Source organism: Notamacropus eugenii, chromosome 1 (assembly GCF_028372415.1).
Source record: "Notamacropus eugenii isolate mMacEug1 chromosome 1, mMacEug1.pri_v2, whole genome shotgun sequence".
NCBI classification, from domain to species: domain Eukaryota; kingdom Metazoa; phylum Chordata; class Mammalia; order Diprotodontia; family Macropodidae; genus Notamacropus; species Notamacropus eugenii.
In genome coordinates this window covers 737055076-737074488 of record NC_092872.1, presented here as the reverse complement: position 1 = coordinate 737074488, position 19413 = coordinate 737055076, and the positions used below count along the sequence as shown (strand labels likewise).

At 45.0% G+C, this 19413-nt stretch overlaps 1 protein-coding gene and 1 long non-coding RNA gene across 2 annotated transcripts in view; one reads left to right on the top strand and one right to left on the bottom strand.

The window, feature by feature from the left end:
* Positions 1-599: 599 nt before the first annotated feature.
* The window catches only part of ATP6V1B1 (ATPase H+ transporting V1 subunit B1), a 39548-nt gene continuing 20734 nt past the window's right edge, over positions 600-19413 (bottom strand). Inside the window, exons 3-14 of the mRNA XM_072599571.1 lie at positions 16885-16983; positions 15363-15456; positions 14363-14440; positions 12925-13064; positions 11526-11627; positions 10835-10932; positions 7505-7628; positions 7064-7214; positions 6708-6790; positions 5826-5930; positions 2504-2633; positions 600-2403 (exon numbers count right to left, since the gene is read on the bottom strand). Coding sequence (XP_072455672.1) covers positions 2207-2403; positions 2504-2633; positions 5826-5930; positions 6708-6790; positions 7064-7214; positions 7505-7628; positions 10835-10932; positions 11526-11627; positions 12925-13064; positions 14363-14440; positions 15363-15456; positions 16885-16983 — 1401 coding nt within the window. The 3' untranslated portion in view covers positions 600-2206. The remainder of the gene's footprint in view (positions 2404-2503; positions 2634-5825; positions 5931-6707; positions 6791-7063; positions 7215-7504; positions 7629-10834; positions 10933-11525; positions 11628-12924; positions 13065-14362; positions 14441-15362; positions 15457-16884; positions 16984-19413) is intronic.
* On the top strand, positions 2300-17742 carry LOC140502827 (uncharacterized). Its single transcript, XR_011967295.1, has 3 exons — positions 2300-2546; positions 14665-14920; positions 16870-17742. It is a non-coding gene; the product is annotated as an uncharacterized lncRNA (long non-coding RNA).

Here is a 19413-nt window from a genome sequence, read left to right as displayed (position 1 = left end):
ATTGAGGCACAAGTGAATTGATAGGAACACAGGTGCCAGAATCTCTACATTTCCAAATAATGGCTAAGGAACAAGGCACATAATGAAGCTTTTTCCCTTATTGATCTGAAGTGTGTTGCCACAGAGACTTCTAGGGTCAATCAGAGTTCTCTTCCTCTTTCTTCTCCTACCTCTATCTGGTACAGGTTGGTGATCTCCATGAATTTCAGTGTTTCCCACCAATCGTTATTGAGTTGCAGACCACAGATACTTCCCATCCCATTCAAACTAGAGGAATCTTCTACCATCAATCATCTGAAAATGGCCATGGTGAGTTGTGCTGTGAACTCCACTCTTGATTGTCTTGAAACATTTGTAACACTCACAAATCCAGTTTTGTCAGCGTGAACACCTATGTTATCTCAAAAGGCAAAGTTAGAGGCATAAAGATCAGCATTCCCCCAACCCCCAACCACCATGGGATAGTCCAAGGAATTAGCAGCAAAACTGCTGCAAGGGTCACTGGAGAATGAGACAACACCAGCACAGCCACCATCCTTGCTCAGTTCATCACAGAAAAGAAATAAGAACAGGAAAACATGCTTACATAGCATAAAATATGAATATGTATATCTTTTTAATCAGAAGTCAAGCTCTGAGGTCCCTGTTTGAATTTTGAAAAGTGAATAAAGACATAGTGTTATTAATTGAAGGTGAGGTTGTTGTTTTTTCCTTTTTGTTAAGCAGGCATCTTCAAGAAAACCATTTTTCTCAGAAGGGAAAAGGAGATATGGACTTGAACAAAGGGGTTTTTAAAATACTTGCTTCCTCACTAATAATTCTGTGCACATAATAGGGGAGGCTACTTGGAAAGCCAGGGCACATAGGTGCATTTTAAATGATACCTTCCAGAGAGCAGTAAGTGATAGAAGCAGGGGTGTGCTGGTAAATGTTTAACAACCAGTCTTTCCCTTTCCCAGTGTATCACTGTATACTTTTCAGTTTAATCAGCATTATTAAAACATTATCACTTTCTTAAGAATAGACAGTCAACAAAACATCAAGCTCTGTGTTTGTAGTGTTTGCTGATTTATGAGGTGTAAATGCTTATATGAAAAGAAATCTGCTCCTGAGAATTTCCCTGGCACAGGTCTGGTAAAAGTCATGTGGGAGGAGAGGGGGATGGCAGCCTCCTTTCCCACAGATTTAAGGGTAGAGCTGAAAATAAAGTAGATGCCTCTTTAGTAGGACAGGACACTAGAAGTTTGGCATCAAGAGGGTTAAAGTTATTTGTTGGGGGCTCAGACTTGAAGTGTTTGCCATGGAAGCTTGGAGACCTTGGGCTCTGATGGCGCAGAATTCGGAGAACCCAGTCGATTCCATGCGGTGATGCGATGACTACATATGACAGGTGTTTAGTAACTTCGTCAGTGAAAAAAAGAGAATGTCCTTGCCTGGAGAGACACCTCAAGCACTTAATGACTCCCCTTATTTTCTTCTAACTACTCCCCCTCCCCATCCTCACTCCTTAACTTGCACTTTCATTTCCCCCAAATTAAGGAAAGGGGGAGTCTGGAGCTCCTAGAGAATTAGGGTTTGTAAGTGGTCTAAGATTCAGATGCAAATGAGCACTAGGAGAACCCTGGCAAACAGGAGTATAGATAGGTTTGCACGTTATTTCTCCCATTATTTTAAGTTGCTTGAAGCCAGGGCCTGTTTTTTCCCCTCTTTTTGTATCCCCAGCACTAAGCACAATGCCTGGTACTTAGGAGGTGATTACTAAACATTCATTGATTGATTTGCCAAGCTTCACACACCTGTGTACTCTCCTTAAGCAATAGGATTTTTAATAAAAGATAGTAGCTGAAGTTAGCCGGGTAGGGAACTCTTCTCTGACATCTTTCTTCTCCATTTTCCCCTCCCTGCTGGTAACCAAGGGAAAAGAGGGAGAGACTTGGCCTCTAGGGAAGCTAGCTCCAGCTTTCCTTATTTGTCGGAAGGAGAGGAAGTGAAGTGGAGGGGAGGGGGAACAGAAGTCTGGGGGTAGAGCTACCCAAAGCGATTGGCTGGAGGGAGATGCAGGTGGAGTTTAGAAAGGGTGGTGGTGGCCATCAGTGTGTGGTCCTAGAACTAGGGCTAGGGAGAGGTCAGTGGAGGGAGCGGTGCTTGGGTATAAAGCGTGGTCCCACCGAGGTGTCAGTGCTGAGGGTGGGGTCCAGGTGCAACCCTAGAGCAGCGAGTCCGAGGTGTCAGAGGCGTCAGTCGGGCCTGGGCTGGGGGGCGGGGCCTGGTGCAAGGTCTCTCGGGGGTAGAACTCTTCTATGACGCTCTGAGGGATCCGTTTGAGCATCTCTTTGGGGAAGATCCGCAGCAGCTGCCAGCCGAGGTCCAGGGACTCAAACACGCTGCGGTTTTCGTAGGGGCCTGGGGAAGAGAAGGAGAAACCGAGAAAGGGGCTGACCCAGGCTCAGGCAGATGTTCCCTCTCCTTGTGATCAATCCTTCCTCCCCCCGTGTCTTCCTACCCTGGTTGATGAAATTCTTCTCAAACTTCTGCAGAAACTCAAGGTACAGCAGGTCCTCTGAGGTCAAAGCCTCCTCCCCCACCACCGCCTTCATGGCTTGAACGTCCTTCCCAATGGCGTAGCAAGCGTACTGTGGGGAAGGAGCAGATGGATGGGATTTGGGGGTTGGGCTCCAGCCTCTTAGGGAGGCTTGGACACTGGCTTCAGTGCTTTGGCTGTTCTCCTTCCCCATTCCCAACATCCTACCCTCCCTGTAACCTCACCTTAGGTTTCATAGAATTTCAGAATTTGATCTCCCCTCATGAGTCATCTAATCACAGGACTGAGAGCTGGAAGGAGCCTTGGAGAGGTGCCATCCTGCAGTCAGGAAAACCTGGTTTCCAATCTTGCCTCAGACACTAGCTTGTGTGACCCCTGGGCCAGTCACAGACTCTCTAGGTCTCATATGTCAAATGGGGGATTGGATTCCATGACATCTAAGGATCCTTCCAGCTCTAACTCAATGTTCCTGGCTGATCTAGCCCAACTCACCTGAATTTTCAGATGAAAAAGTTGAGACCCAGAGAACAGAACAGCTCAGAGTCAACAAACATTTAAGTATTTAAGTTGTGCTAAGCCCTGGAGTTATGAAGAAAGGTATGTACCTTGAACAACGTATTTCAGCTCGGGGGCTACGTAATTTAAGTTAATCATTATCCCCAGCTTACAGAAGATGAAACTAAAGCTCCAAGAAGTCGGTCATTTACTCAATAAACACTTATTGTGATGCCCAGGCTTACACGGTGACCAAGCACTGGAATAGTCAAGTCCCCTGACTTTGTGTTCTGGGAATCTTTCCATTACACTGTGTGGTCTTTCCCTTCTGTTCTATTCTATCCAGTCAAGGATAGAATCATTTCTATGATCATATGCTCATTTGCCTATGATCATATGCATCATGTGCTCAAATGATCATAGCTCATTTACCTCACCAGAGAATATTACCAACTCTACAGAGTTGGAGGTGAGTTGGCCCAACTTTCAATGTGCCCTAAGTCATCCATACACGTGTCTATGTGTATGTCCTCCATGGAGGTATCCTAGATGCATGCATTCCTGGCAAGAGTCCATCAGTCACACAGTAAGTCAATAAGTATGAGGTGCCGGGCAGGTGTGCGCCCTGTCTATTTTCAGGTCACAGGTGCTTATGTAAATACCTTCCATCCATATTCCCTGGCAATATATGTACTCTGCATACATGATGGTAGGTTCTAGGTGTGGAATGAATGACTTCTATTATCTGCAGACCTAGTCAGTTTATTGGTTTGTTGAACTTAACCAAACTTGTGTTAGAAGAGAAGGTTTTATTTGGGTTAGTTATTGGGAAGAGATAGTGATGTTTTAAAAAAGATCATCAGTCAAACATTGTTTTTAAAAAAGAAAAGATAGAGGTCTATCTCTATAGATACACCCATTTTGCCTGGGGGTGGAATTGACTGAAAGGGGAAGTGATTTGCTTATGCTCACCCAGGTACTTAGAAGCAAATCTGATATTCAAATCTAGTTTCTTAAAAAAGAAATGATTTCAAATGAGAGTTGTAGAGGAGTAGGAGGAGTAGGAGGTGGAGAGCTGGCCTCAAGGACAGGAAGACTTGGGTTTAAGTCATGTTTCTAATACATACTAGCTGTGTAATCCTGGACAGGTCACAGCCTCTCAGTGCTCTGGGCAGGTGTCTTAGATTGTAAGTTGAAGAGAAGGTGCTAAGGGGCACTGACAGGGGAAATTTGTTCACATGGGAATTCCTTAGACCAGTGAAATCATAGGTCTGGTCCTTATCCTCTCTGTATGAAAAGGGGGCACATAAGTAACACATAGGACATGGCTCCATTTCCTTTGAAACCTCATTGTAGTGATGGTGGTGGTGGGGTCACCCTGGGACTTCAAAATCTATTCCAGCAAAGCACAAATCTCAGCAGATACAATTGAACAGAAAAGACCTCTTGTCCAGTCTTTGGGTCTGTCACCCCCTTGCCATCCTTGTTAGGTTCCATGGGCAGCTTGCCACCAAAGGGCCCCATTTGTTAAATTGTGGAGAGTTCATGATTGACTCAGTGGAGGGAATGCCCACGCTGATGAAATATCATGTCTTTCTTGGGATTTTCTTGGCAAAGTTGCTAGAGAGGTTTGCCATCTCCTTCTGCAGCTCATTTTACAGGTGAGGAAATGGAGGCAAACAGGGTGAAATGACTTGCCCAGGGTCACATAGCTAGTAAGAGCCTGAGTTTGGGTTTGAACTCAGGAGGATGAGTCTTCTTGACCTTTGTCCCCACACTGGCACTCTATTCAGTATCCACTTAGCTGCCCCTACTGACCCTCTTAGCCAGTCCCATTTATGAATATCATGGCTGACCTCTGAGATGGCTGATGGGGTTAGATGTGCTCCTTCATCATTTTTCAGTCATGGATCCCTTCAACAGACTTGTCTTTTCAGAATAGTGCATAAAATTCATTAAATGCATTAAATACATAGGAATATAAAAGAAACCAATTATGTTGACATGTGATGTGTCAAAATATTGACAAAACAAGTTCAAGGAGCCCAGGGTTAAGAATACATGAGCTAGGGGGGTCAGTCTTGCCCTTGTGAGTCCCTGGTTTCCAATATTTAATGGATCTGTAATAAAGTCACTGTGTGAGTAGTCCCTCTACTGAGCTAGATTGCAGCTCTTCTATAGATTAGCAGATGGTCTAAAAGCAGTAGTTTGAGCTAATCTGGTGGTTTAAAAATTTTAACAAGCATTTATTAAATAGCTACTATATGCTGAGAGTTTTATAAATATTATTTCATCCTCACAACTATTTTGTGCAGTAGGTGCTATTACTATCCCCATCTTACAGATGAGGAAACTGAGGCACACAGAGAATAAGTGACTTGCCCAGGGTCATACAGCTAGTAAGTGTCTGAGGCAGGATTTGAATTGAAGTCTCCCTGACTCTAAGTATTGGACTCTCCCCTTCACTACCTCTCTGCCCTTGACCAGTCTTTCTGAAGTTAGCTGGGCTGATGCTTGGACACATGCTCTTTTTCCAGGTCAGTATTAGAGGCTAGTCCAGATTGTGTTGTGCTGGTGCAGCCTTTAAGAACTCAGAGTCACCACCAGAGCGATAGCCATGATGGGATCTCAGAGGAAGAAGGCATCAGTGAAGGGTCAACTCCACATCCTAAACAAATGGATGACTTTGGAAAGGGGCTGAACAGGTAGTGGAGCTGAGCTTCCTGTACTCTGAAAAATGTAATCAATGACTCTGCACCTGGCCCACTCCCCAGCATCCTTTCCTTACCAGCTGGTTTGAGACATCACCGTGGTCCTTCCTTGTCATGCCCTCACCTATGGCTGACTTCATCAGACGGGAGAGGGAGGGAAGCACGTTGATGGGAGGATAGATCTGAGGAAGTAGAAAGGGATAACAGGAGTTAGGGGAGGGAAGAAAAGGAAGTGGGGAAAAATGTTCAGCACCAGTGAGCAGGGGTCACCCTCCTGGGTCCTCCAGGTCTGGTGATGCCACTGCTGGTTCCTCCTCTATCCACTCTGGATAGATCCTGAGTGTACAATGTTGTTGACATGCCATCTCCCCCTTTAGAAGAGGGGAGCTCCTTGAGTCTGACCCTGGTTTTGCCATTCTTTTTATTTCCAGAATTTAGCACAGCTAGTGGCATACAGTCAGTGCTTAATGAATGCTTATTGATTGGCTGATAGCTCTATGAATGCCTTCTCTCCATTAGTCAAAGATAAAAAACCAACAGGACAGATTATAACTGTTTTTTTTTTTTTTGTTTCAGGATTCTCTTTTTTCTAATCAGGATGAGGTTGGGAAGGTGAGGAAAAAGAGAAAGGAAATCCGGCTTTATTCCTAGATTCTAATCTATTAAAACACATTGATGTTTCTGGGAGCTAGGAGAAGGCCATTTTCAGGAGTAGAGGAAGTGCTGGATTTGAAGTCAGAGGCCCTGGGTTTGAATTCCAACTCTGCTATTTACTAACTGTGGCCTCAGTTTCTCCACTTGTAAAAGGAGAGAGTGTCAAGTCCTCCCTATTACTGCATGCAATCTCTTAACTGACTGTGGAAATGAGGCAGCTATTTGTATTTCTCTGTTTGAGATCTGGGCTGGGAGAGAAAGTAGCATTGAGCAGGAAGAATGAAGGGGAGGGAAAATGGCGGTACCTGTCTGTTGTGCAGTTGTCTGTCCACATAGATCTGTCCCTCTGTAATGAAGCCAGTCAGGTCAGGGATGGGGTGGGTGATATCTGGAATAGAGAGTTTGGACTTGAATGGGACTGAGAACCCATCAGACCAAAAAACCACATGAATATCAGAGGATCATAGATTCATGAGAATCATCACAAATGAGAAACCAATGCACAAAATGGTTAAGGGACTTCTCAGTGGTCATGTAGATGCTCAGGCATTCTTGGAGACATTTGACTCTGAGTAGGAGTGGGGGATGGGACTGAAGCAAGGGGAGAGATGGCAAGGGAAGTTGTTGGGGGTGGGGAGGAAGCTTGCAGGGGAATCCTCACCATCATTGGGCATCGTGAGAATGGGGATCTGTGTGATGGAACCTGCCCGGCCTTCCACTCGGCCTGCCCGCTCATAGATGGTGGCTAGATCCGTGTACATGTACCCAGGGAAACCTCGTCGGCCAGGTACTTCTTCCCTGGCGGCTGAGACCTGGGTGTGCCCACCAGGGGCATCAGGGAAAGAAATAGAGACTCAGAGAGAGTCACCCAGAAACAAAGCAGACAGAAATTGCAGTAGAGACACAGGAAGATAGACCAAGGCAGATACAAAAGAAAAGTAGAAAGAGAACCAGGGATAGAAAAATTCATCATAGGCATTGAGGTCCACCATCTCTCTTTTCCCAGAGTTCCTGAGTCCAAGGATGGATTGGAATGGTTTACTGCCTCCCTGCCCATTCCCTTCCCCCCATCCCTGGTCTTTCCCCTGGCCCCCAGCCATACCTCTCTCAGGGCCTCTGCATAGGAACTCATGTCTGTTAGTATGACTAACACATGCTTCTCACACTGATAGGCAAGGAACTCAGCTGTAGTCAGGGCTAGGCGGGGTGTAATGATCCGTTCAATCCTGGGGGTATAAGGGATGGAGAAAGGAGTTAATGAACCCAGGTTTAACCTGAGCTTCTGGGCATGTGCAGTTCAGGTCAGAGAACTGGGTGAAGTTACCTTCTTAGTTCTAATTCGATTCAATTCAGTTGAACAGAATAAGCACCTACTATGTTCCAGGCACAGGACACATAGACAAAAACATAACTGACTTAAAGAACGTTGCCTTGGTGGTGGGGATACAACATTGCAAAGAAATGTTTTTCTCCATTGGATGGGATTTTCTTTTGCATATGTTTTCATTGGTGGAGGACCATGTTAACTGGCCTCTGCTCTGCAGCGTACAATCTTAGCAAGCTGCTTGAGCCATTGAGAGTTTGGGTGATGTGTGTGGAGTCACACAGCCTTCTCTATCAGAAGTGGAACTTGAACCCAGGTGGGCAGCTAAGTGGATAGAGTGCTGGATTTGGAGTTAGACCTGAGTTAAAATCCCACTTACTAGCTGTGTGACCCTGGGCAAGTTACTTAACCTCTGTCTGTTTCAGTTTCCTCATCTCTAAAATGGGGACATAATAGTACCTACCTCCCAGGGTTTTTGTGAGATCAATAAAGTAATATACGTAAAACCTTTTGTGAACCTTAAAGTATTTATATAAGTGGTAGCCATCACTGTTTCTTGTTCTGGGTTGGCTCTGTTCCTTTTGCCATGGTGACTCTCTAGATAAAGAAAGGCTCCATGTAGGAAGAGGGAAGAAAGGGGGGGATATGCTGCAGACATGGGGGCCCATCTGAGTCAGGACATGGAGTTTGATGATGGAGTCTTATATGGGCTAAAGGTCAGCTTGATGGTTTGAACATGCCCTTTCCCCAACCCCCAAATTGGGGTATCTGAGAAATGGGAAGTTGGTTGAAATATAGTGTTCCCCTCACAGTGAAGCATGCTACCACCTCCAGATAGGGAGCTGAGGCACTCATCAGACAGACTGAAGCAGATTTTCTTCCTTTTTCTCCCTCCTTCCCTTTTCTGGACATGGCTAATGCAGGAATTTGTTTTTCAGGATTGTACATATAGGTAATGGCCTTTGTTTTTCTTGCCTCTCCAATGGGTGAAGGAGGGTGAGGGAGGAAGAGAGAATTTGGAACTAAAAATAAAAATGAATCTATAGTAGAGCAAGGCACAGAGGTTTTGTGGCTTGCTCCAGCAGCATTCAGAGCCTCGGGAGTAATAATGATGCCTGGAACTTACAACTTTATACATTTGACTTCATTCCAGCCTCACAATAACCCTGTGAGGCAGGGCTGTACTACTGCCCCCACTTTACAGATAAGAGAATGGAGGCTTAGTCACTGTGTCACACTGCCTGTCACCAATAGATGGTGGAGAGTGGGGATGACGTAGAGTTGAGGATCAGCAAGGCTAGAAGGTCCAAAGGACAAGGAAACTCGTATTCAGAGGTGAGGAGGAGTGTCTTTTCTGACTGTCAAGGGAGGGGAGAAACGAGACAAGCATTTATATGGTGCCTACTGTGTGCCGGGCACTGTACTGTATACATAGGATCTCACAGTAGCTCTGGGAAGTAGGTGTTTTAGTATTCTCATTTTAGGACACTGAAGCTGACAGAGGTTAAGTGACTCTCCCGGGGTTACACAGTTAGTAAGGATCTGGGAATGGATTTGAACTTGTCCTCCTGATTCAAGGGCCAGCTTAATAAATGCTTGTTTGGTTGACAGGAAATTGTAATCAAAGAAGGACATTTAAGAGTTCTGGATAGTAACAACTCACATTTATACAGTATTTTAAGGTTTGCAAAATGCTTTCCATATATTAAATCATTTGCTCCTTAACCTTGTTATTATTGTAGCACAATGGATGATACTATTAATGGAATTTCATAGATAAGGAAGCTTAGGCTGAGAGAGGCTGTGACTTGCCCAGCGACACAGTCACTAAATGACTGACTCTGGGGCTTCAGCCATCATTCCATCTGGGAGCTACTTCAGGTGCTGGTAGCACAGCTAAGTCACGGCCACTTGCAGGACCTGGGCTTGAGTCTAGCTTTGTCCCTGACTCAATGGATGATTTGGGGGCCTCATTTTTCTCCTGTGTAAAATGAGAGACTTCAACTTGATGGCATCTGATGTTCCTACCAGCTCTCCATCTGTCATCCTATGATCCCTGGAGGCAGCGCCATGTCATGGAAGGAGAGCCAGCCTCAGTGTCAGAAAGACCCAGATCCAAGGTCTACCTCTGACCCATGCAGATGGGGGTGGTGGTGGGGAACCCTTGGCAAGACTCGTTCTCTCTCAATGGTCTGGGCAGTTCTCTGAGACAACAAGCTTCTCTACAATTGTAGAGGGACTTTTCTCATCTGGGACTTCCCTTTGTCGATGCTTCAGTCCTAAGCCCAGACTCTCTCACTACCTAGGGTCTCTAAGGTTCCCTCTAACATGTACATGCTATGGTTCCGTGATGCACATGATGCTCGTGGACACCAGAATTCATAGCCCAAGTCTTGTCTTTGGAAGCGACTTCTCCCTCCTCCAGCCTCCCTCAAAAGGAAAGTGCTAACCTCCTCAGGAAATGCCTCCTGGCATTTTCAACTTGACTTTGTATGTCGGTCTTAGTTCTGTCAAGGGATTTTTAGCTCCTGAGGACAGGGACCCAGTCTTCTTTAAATTTTGTATTCCTTTGTTGTGCTGAGAGCATAGGAGACATTAAATGAATGGATTTTGAGAGAGAGAGAGAGAGAGAGAGAGAGAGAGAGAGAGAGAGAGAGAGAGACAGACAGACAGACAGACAGACAGACAGACAGACAGACAAAGTGAGAGACAGAGACAGACAGAGACAGACACACAGGCATACACAGACAGGCAGATACAGACAGGCAGACAGACAGACACAGACACAGACAGAGACAAGACACCAAAGACACAGAGACCAAGACACATACACACACACACACACGAAGACAGAGAGAGAGAGACAGAGAGACAGAGAGACAGAGAAACAAACAGAGAGAGAAACAGAGACAGAGATACAGAGACAGACAGAGATAGAGACAGAGACAGACAGAGAGACAGACAGAGAGAAGAAACAGAGAGATGAGAGAGAGAAAGCATCAGAATGTGGAAGACCAAGTTCCATTCTAAGAGACTTCAGAGAGCCAGAGTCTTTTAATACGCGTGGGCAAGGTGGGAGAAAGGGTTCCAAGGAGCTAGGGGGCTCACGTGGGATCATTGGCCAGATTCAGGAACAGGCAGACATTGCCCATGGTGCCATTCTGCTCAAAGTCGGACTTGAAGAATCGAGCTGTCTCCATGTTTACCTGGTCATTGAGTGGGGAAAGGTCGCAAGTGAGGTGAAGACATGAGAGTCAATAGCTCCCTCCCTCCTCACTGGATGGAAAGAAAGAGAGAATGTCTTTTTTCAACTGGGACTGTTAAGCTAAGATGATGATTTTCTGAAGGTCAGGGGCTGGATCTGCATTTTCCTCTGGTTTCGTCAGAGGGAAGCTGAACCTGCCTTGAAGCAGATGTGGGGTTTGGAAGGTGAGAAAGGAGCTGGGGTGTGTGAAGTGGGGGTGGGGCAGTGCTTGCCCAGCTATCCCCCTGGTCCTTAGCCAAGCCTTGGTGTTTAAACTGAGAGCTCGAGCTATAATGTCACCCAGGGACCCTTGCCCACCAATTTTCCTTGCTGATTAGATGCTAAACTCTGTGGTTTCTGTGCTGCCGAAGGAAGCCATTCCCAGCTAACTTCCCTGAGCTCCAAGACCTTTCCTCCTCCCTTTTTCTCTTTCCTTCTAAACAGTCTGGAGCCATCCATCACAGAGCCTCCCTCCCCACTGATCCCTCCAGGCATCCCACCCTTATTCCTATCCTGTCCCATGAAAGTCTCAGACCCAGTTTCTGATTTGCTCACCCCCATGGCTGCAAACACAATGGCAAAGTTATCCTCATGATAATCAATGACATCCTTGGACTTTTTCACCAGCCCCGCCTGGCGGCAAATCTGTGCAGCGATCTATTAGGGAGGAGAGAGAGAGAGAGAGAGAATTAGCATCACAATGTTGGAAGTCCGAGTTCCATCCTAAGAGATTTCAGAGTTCAGAGTCCTTTTTGTATCATGTCCCTTCACCTTTGGTGGGAAGACTGAAGCTTAGGGTGAAGTCAAGGGTCATAAACAACACAATAAAACACGTGTGTGTGTTGGCATTTGGGAAATAAGAATGACTAAATGATCAGATGGAGAAACTGAGGCACACCCAAAGGGTGGAATGGATCCTGCCTTGTGGGAAGTTAAAGAACCAGCTGCTAGTGGGGGAGGGGAGAGTGAGCTCTGGCTTAGAGCTGAGGACCTGGACCCAAACCTTAGCTCTACTACATATGAGGTATATGATCTCGGGAAGGTCACTTTTCCTCTCTGAGTTTCAATCTGTACATTGAGAGATTAGGTCCTTAAAAATAGTAGGTAAAACTCATAGGGAGCTAGGTGGCAGAGTGGGTATCTGCTGGAGTTGGAGTTGGGAAGACCTGAGTTAAAATCCTGCCTTAGACACTTACTAGCTGTGTGACCCTGGGCAAGTCACTTAACTTCTGCCTATCTCAGTTTCCCCCTCTGTAAAGTGGCAGAAAATAATAACACCAACTTCACAGCATGCTGTTTCAAGGATCAAATGAAGTGACATAAAGTGCTTCGCCAACCTTGAAGCACAGTATAAATATGAGTTATAATTACAATAGCAAATAATAATAATAAAAAGTTAGTTATGATAGTAATTGCTTCCTGACTCCTGGCCAGCTCTCTAGCCACAGTAATATAAGATACAGGTTATTATGTGATGTAAAGTAATACATTTAATACATGTAAAACATGCTATAGTAATGCTAGCTCTTATTATGTGGCATTTTAAAGCTCATCAAATGCTTCTGTGCATTTTCTCAGTTTATTTTCACAGTAACCCAGTTAGGTCAGTACCATAGGTATTATTGTACCCACTTCATATATGTGGAAACAGGATGAAAGAGAATAGATGACCTCCACAGAATCACTCAGGTAAAAGGAGTGGGAGGCAGGATTTGAACCCAGGTCTTCCAGGCTCTCAACAACCTATTTTTCACTGTGCAGCATGTATACATGGGTAAACCTAAGGACCTGTATTGGAACTCAGGAAGCATCCAGGGCTCTTGTGCATCCTAGAGGACAGGGAGGTGAAGACACCAGTCTTGGCCAGGATCAGACAGGCTGTACCAGCCTTTGGGTTCCCCCAGCAGTGCCAGGCTTGCCCAAATGGACACTAGTCCAGCTCTTTTCTTCTTACCTCATTGTGGGGGAGTCCAGCTGCAGAGAAGATGGGGATCTTCTGGCCACGGGCAATGCTGTTCATGATGTCAATGGGTGAGATGCCTGTCTGGATCATCTCCTCAGGGTAGATTCGGTTATGGGGGTTGATTGGCTGACCTGGGGTGAGAAGGAGGGGGAACACAGGGAGGGGGAACACATTATGAGATTGGTTTCGGATGGGACTTGCTATGTCTACAAGGCTCTGAACCTCCCATTTCCTTAAAACTAAAGTCCCCAGACCCATGAGTGAGGGTAGGAAAAGCAAAGGAAGGGAGGCCAGCCTGAAGATGATGAAATAATCCCTAGAAGACACTCACATATCTGGGGATGCAGTCGTTTGATACACATTGGTTTAGTAACAGAAATGTCATTGCCTTGCACTGGGCTTGTATCATTAACTCATCGTACAATACTGGAAAAATATTTCCTCTTTCTCAGCCTCCTCATTTGTAAAATGGTGTTATAAAGACCTGTTCGGCTCCAACATTGTGTTTAAGACCCCTTTCAGCCCCGATGTGTTCTCAGATCTCTCCTCAATCTGACATCTTATGTTCTAAGGCCCCTCCTAAATCTGACATTTTATGTTCTAAGATCTGTCCTCTGATGTTCTGTTCTAAGGTCCTTCACAGATAGACTTGACATTCTCAGGACCTTTCTTGATCTGACAGTCTATATTCTAAGGTCTCCTTCAGTATTGACATTTTATATTCTAAGGCCCTTCTGTGTCTGGATTCAATATTTTGCTGTGTTGTTATAAACACCAATGATAGTCCTAGAGAAGAGTGAAAGAATGATTCCCCCTCCCTTCTTTGCCAAGGTTGGAGGTGGGGAGATCTATGGTGAGACTGGAACAACAGACTCTGTATGAATGACCACATTTTAATCTGCATTGTTAATGGTTTCTCCATCACTCTCTTAAATCTGGACCAGGAGTGGGGAACCTGCAGCCTCAAGGCCACATGTGACCCTCTAGGTCCTCAAGTGCTTCCCTTTGACTGAATTCAAACTTCACAGAATAAATCTCCTTCATAAAAGGATTTGTTCTGTAAAATTTCGACTCAGTCTAAAGGCTGCAAATGTGGAATCTAGGTTGCAGGTTCCCCACCCCTGATCTAGACAATCAACAGAACAAAGTTCTAAGGTATAAAAGCTCACACCTAGAACTGAACAACTGACTCTGACAAGCTGGTGTAAACTGGCTCCAGCACATCCTGAATGCTTCTAGACATGGCTGATACTTCAGAGTGCTGAACTGACCTTTTTTCTCTCTTCCTTTCCTATTTTATGTTACAGTGATAGATTGTTGGGCAGAGAGAGATATTTGGATATGAAGAGGATCTAGAGGGCTGTTGGATATAGTAACTAGGGATGAGAAAAGGGGTCCTGAAGCCCACTCACAGTCACTGGTCACTCACCATTGATGTCCAGAAAGTCTTCAGCCATAACCTCTGGCCCTTGGTCAATGGGTTTGCCGGAACCATTGAAAACTCGACCTAAGAGGAAGGAAGTAGGAAAAAGTCAGGGAATAAGAGATATGTTTGAATCTCAGAAAAAATTAGGGCATAAGTTAATTGTTAGTTAACTGTTATTTATTTAATTAAAACAGTTAATTAACTGTTAATTATTTAATTGTCCATTGCCCTGTCTTGACACCCTCCAGCTATCCAGAGATTGTTCCAATAGTTTTCTCTCCCAATCCCTGTCCCATTTTCTACAGGGGCTTCTGAGGACAATGTTCTCACCTTTGCCATCTAAACCAAGGAAACCAACTCTGACAGAGAGGAATTCCTGGCTATGGAAGAGGAAAAGATGGGGCCATGGAAGGGTGGTAGAGAAGTCCTCTGGGAAGAAATAAAGTCTTGAGGTGCCTTTCATAAGAGGCATCTTATGAGAGTGAGAAGAGCACATGACTCAAATTCAGAAGACTTGGATTCTAAACCCAGCTCTGCTAATTACTAGCTGGGTGATCTTAGGTAAGTCACTTTCTCTATGAGCATGTTTCCTTATCTATTAAATGGGAAATAGTGATGGTCTTGGTTCTTCTAGCTCTAACATTTTATATTCTAAGGTTCTTCCTTATATTTGTATACAAATATATTTGTATATTAGTGTTCCAAGGGACCTTCCAGTTCTGACATTCTGTATTCTAAGGTCCTTCCTCAATTTGACATTCTAGGTTGGAAGGGACCTTAGAGGTCATCTAGTTCTTCAATTTACAGATGAGGAAGCAGGACCAGAGAAATTAGGTGAATTTCCCAAGGTGATGCAGGTCATGAGTGTGAGATTTGAAACCATGTCCTCAGCCTCCAATTCTGACTTTCTTTCCACCAAACTATGATGTCTTTACAGCATCTTATGAGATGATTGACAATTTTGCTAGGTGTGGAGTTGTCCTTTCCTCACCCCATTCCTTACCTAGCATGTCTTCTGATACAGGAGTTCGGAGGATGTCACCAGTAAACTCACAGGTTGTCTTTTGGGCATCTATTCCTGAAGTCCCTTCAAATACCTGCAGTGACAAGAAGGTTATGATGAGTGGGGTGGTGGTGGTGATGGTGATAACTGACAGTTATACAGGCTGTCCCCAAAGTCATTGTACAGTTTTAAGCTATAAAAGCTTAAATGTCAAATATAGCTTTAATAGCTTAAAACTGCACCATAGTACTTTGGAACGCCCTGTATAACTGTCAGTTATCATCATCACCACTACGATATGTATTTCATATATTTGTATATTGTTGTATAGATATAGTATTATCATAGCTTTAACCTTTCCCAGTTGCTTCTGATACATTTTCCCATTTGATCTTCAAACAACCCTGTGAGATGCCTGTTCTAGGTACTGTACCTCCCATTTTATAGATGAGAGAACTGAGGCTGGGAGAGATTAAGTCACTTGGTCAAGGTTGAACAATGAGGAAGTATCTAGGCTGGACTTTGAACCCAGCTGTGTCAAAGGCAGGACCCAAACCCAGGTGTCTCCTGATTCTGGGGCTAGTATTCTTTCTGGTAGTGTCATTGGTCAAAATGTCAAGGGTCCATGATTTTCTGAGGTGGGGGCTCTTTTCACTCGTGAAGATCTCAAATTGTTCTATGTCTGTTACTCAATAGAAAGGTCCTAAGAGTTGCTGTGGGACCAGAGAGATTAAGGGATGTTTTTTGGTTATCCAGTGGCTGACTGTGAGAACCAGGATCCAATTCAGTCATTTCATCCCATAAATATTTATTAATTGGTTCCTCTATCCAATACTGGGGGGCTAGAAAGACAAAAATGAAGCTCCTTCCTCAAGGAGCTTTGCAATCTGACTCCAGCCTACCTTTCCAGCCTTATAACTATGCATGCTTCATGTTCATGAAGTCCGTGGTCCAGTCAAACTGGTCATCTTACTCTTCTTCATACATGATATTCCATTTCCTACCTCTGGGCCTTTGCCCAAGCTGTGCCCCCAGCCGGGAATGCTCTCTGTCCTTACCTCTGCCTCTTAGAATTCTTAATTTGTTTCAGAGCTCAGCTGAAATGTCACCTTCACTAATCCTCTAGCCACTAGTCCTTCCATAATTGTCTTTTATTAATTTTGTATGTATGTTTAAGGGTTTATGTTGTCACTCCTTATAGAATGCTGTGTGGTGAGACAAGGGAAAAATATATAGTTCCTCCCCTTGGGAAACTCACTTTCTGGTTGGTGGGATATTATTCACACCAATGAAACCATTTGAGAGCCAGCTCAGACCAATTTAGACAAAGGTTGGATGTCAGGGTAGACTTTAGGTGCTCCTGTTGATAGAATCTGGGAAGTCATTCTGGAGGAAGTGGAAATTGAGCTGGGCCTTGAAGAGAGGAAGGAGGAGGGTGTTTTGGGGGGAGGAACCCCAGTGAGGAGCAGAGATGCAGAATACTAACCCTCTCTCTCTACCAACACAGAGTCTGCCTTCTTACCTGAACAATGGCCTTGGTGCCAGCCACCTCCAGGACCTGCCCACTTCTCTGAGTGCCATTTGGGAGGGTGAAGTTGACAATTTCAGCATATTGGGCAAACTAGAGAGAATGCAGAACGTCCAGGAAAAAGATGTGAGAGCAAGGAGGGCAAAGGCGGGCACTGATCAGTCACTCCCTTCTTCCCATGATATGTGTAGGAAGAGGAGTCTGGAGTTAGGATTCTGGCACTGACTTACTTGGTCAAGTCATCTACCTCTGTGAGCTGTGGTTTCTTCACTCACAAATGTCATCTGATTAGAGCTAACAGGCGCCCAGGAGTATGTGGGAGCCAGCTCATTAACTTTGCTACAAATCAAGGATTGATTTACTGATTTGTTGTTGACTGTTGAGACTTAAGAAAATGAGTTAACAACGACAATAATAACAAAAAATGATGATGATGATGTGAAGTCAGAAGAGATGTGCGTTGTTCCTACATTTCCTCCCCTAGAGAGCTGGCTGTTAAACATTTACCAGCACACCCATGAAAGCTCTTTGGAAGTCATCTAGTTCTCCTACATTAAACAGTGTTTTGGGGAGGGATGGGGTGGGATGGATTGTGATTGGTGGTGTCATTGGAGAGAATATCCAAACTGATGAGATCACAGACTTCTCTTGAGTCCCCAATGTTACTGTCATCTTCTTCCACAGAATTTAAATCTCCTGCCCCTGCAATCCCACCCACTCCTCATAATTTGGGGTCAAGACTCCTTCCTTTTAAAATTAAGTTTTATTTTTATCAGAGAAGATTCACTTTCTCTTCCTTTTGTCATCCCTTCCTAATTGAGAAAGAAAGAAAAATAAAACCCTAATTACATACATGTATGGTTCTGATTCCTTCGTTTTATAGAAGAAGAAATATGACCAAAGAAATGTGACTTGCCAAAGTCACACAGCAAGGAAGACGGCTGGAGTTGGAGCTGAAGTTGTTTGCCTCAAGTGTCTCCCCTGCTCTGTGGAGCATCTATTTCTCCCAAGGGACCCCGTGTTGGAGAAAAGCAGAAGCAAGAAGGGTTTTAGATCCCCGCTGAGGCTCTGAGGGGTGTCTAGGGAATTTAGGACATGTCAGTGCTGTAAGGATGATGAGGAGTGTGTGTGTGTGTGTGTGTGTGTGTGAGAGAGAGAGAGAGAGAGAGAGAGAGAGAGAGAGAGAGAGAGAGAGAGAGAGAGAGAGACAGAGACAGAGAGACAGAGAGACAGAGAGACAGAGAGACAGAGAGACAGAGACAGAGACAGACAGACAGAGACAGCGAGACAGAGACAGAAAGACAGAGGGCGAGAGAGAGTCACTGATCCCCCTCAAAACCTTGGCTTTTGCCCTGAAGTGAGGGGCTGTTTCTTATTCTAATCATCCCTTCCCCTGCTCCCAGTGGTCTTGCTCTTGGCCATAAGAGGGTAGACAAGATCAAGGACAAGCAGGCAAGGCAGAAATCCTGAAGTCAAAGGACTTTTCCAGCACTTTACTCTTACTCTGCCTCTGCCACTGTTTTTGCCCCTACCCCTGCCCCTACTCCCTATCTGTCCATATCTCCATCTTTGTATCTATCCCTTTCTCTGCCCTGTCTCCCTCCCTGCTTCTGTACCCGATACTTTCTCTTCCCCACACCAGGATTTCAGACTTGAAAGTTAGAAGGGAAACTAAGGGTCATCAAGGCCAACCCCTTCATTTTTACAAATGAAGGATCAGAGACATAGATAGATTAAGCAACTTGCCTAGTGCCACACAACTAATACATTTCAGAGGTGGAGTTTATATATGGGTCTTCCTGACTTCAGGTCCCCCCATATCTATGCTGCCTCAATGTCCCTGTCTTCTTCCTTGCTGTTTTCTATCTTTGTGTCTCTGTCTCACCTACCCCCCCTCTCTTTCTCTCTATCTTTCTCTGTCTGTCTGTGTTTCTCTGTGTCTCTCTCTTTCTCTTTCCCTCCCTCATTTTCTCTCTCCATTTCTCTTCCTTCTTTGCTGTTGTTCCTGTTCCGTTTTTGTTTATTTCTGGCTTCCCTGTCTCCATCTCCCTTTCAGTTCCTACCCCCATTTCTCTCCCTGCTCCTGTCTTTGACCATCCTTGTCCTTTCCCCCCTCTTTGCCCCTGTCCCTGTCTCTCTGTTCCTTTCTCTTGTCGTTCCTGTCTTCCTCTCTTTCCATCTCTCTCTCTCTCTCTCTCTCTCTCTCTCTCTCTCTCTCTCTCATCTTGTCTCTCTTTCTCTCCCTGCTCCTATCTTTCTCCCTGCTTCTGTCTGCCCCCCTTGTTCCTTCCACTGTAAAAACTTGTGCTTCTTCCACCATCCTTTACTGATAAATGGAGTGAAATCGAGGCTCGGAGCTTGGGCTGGGAGGACAGCGCCATTTTGAGCATACTTCCCTAAGGATGTTTTCTCCCTATTAGGGAATGGATGCTCTCTAGGGACTGAGATCTTTCTACAGTGTAGGGGCTGTCAGGAGATGGCGCTGTGGGGACAAACATGAAGAACCCAGAGTTTGGAAATGAA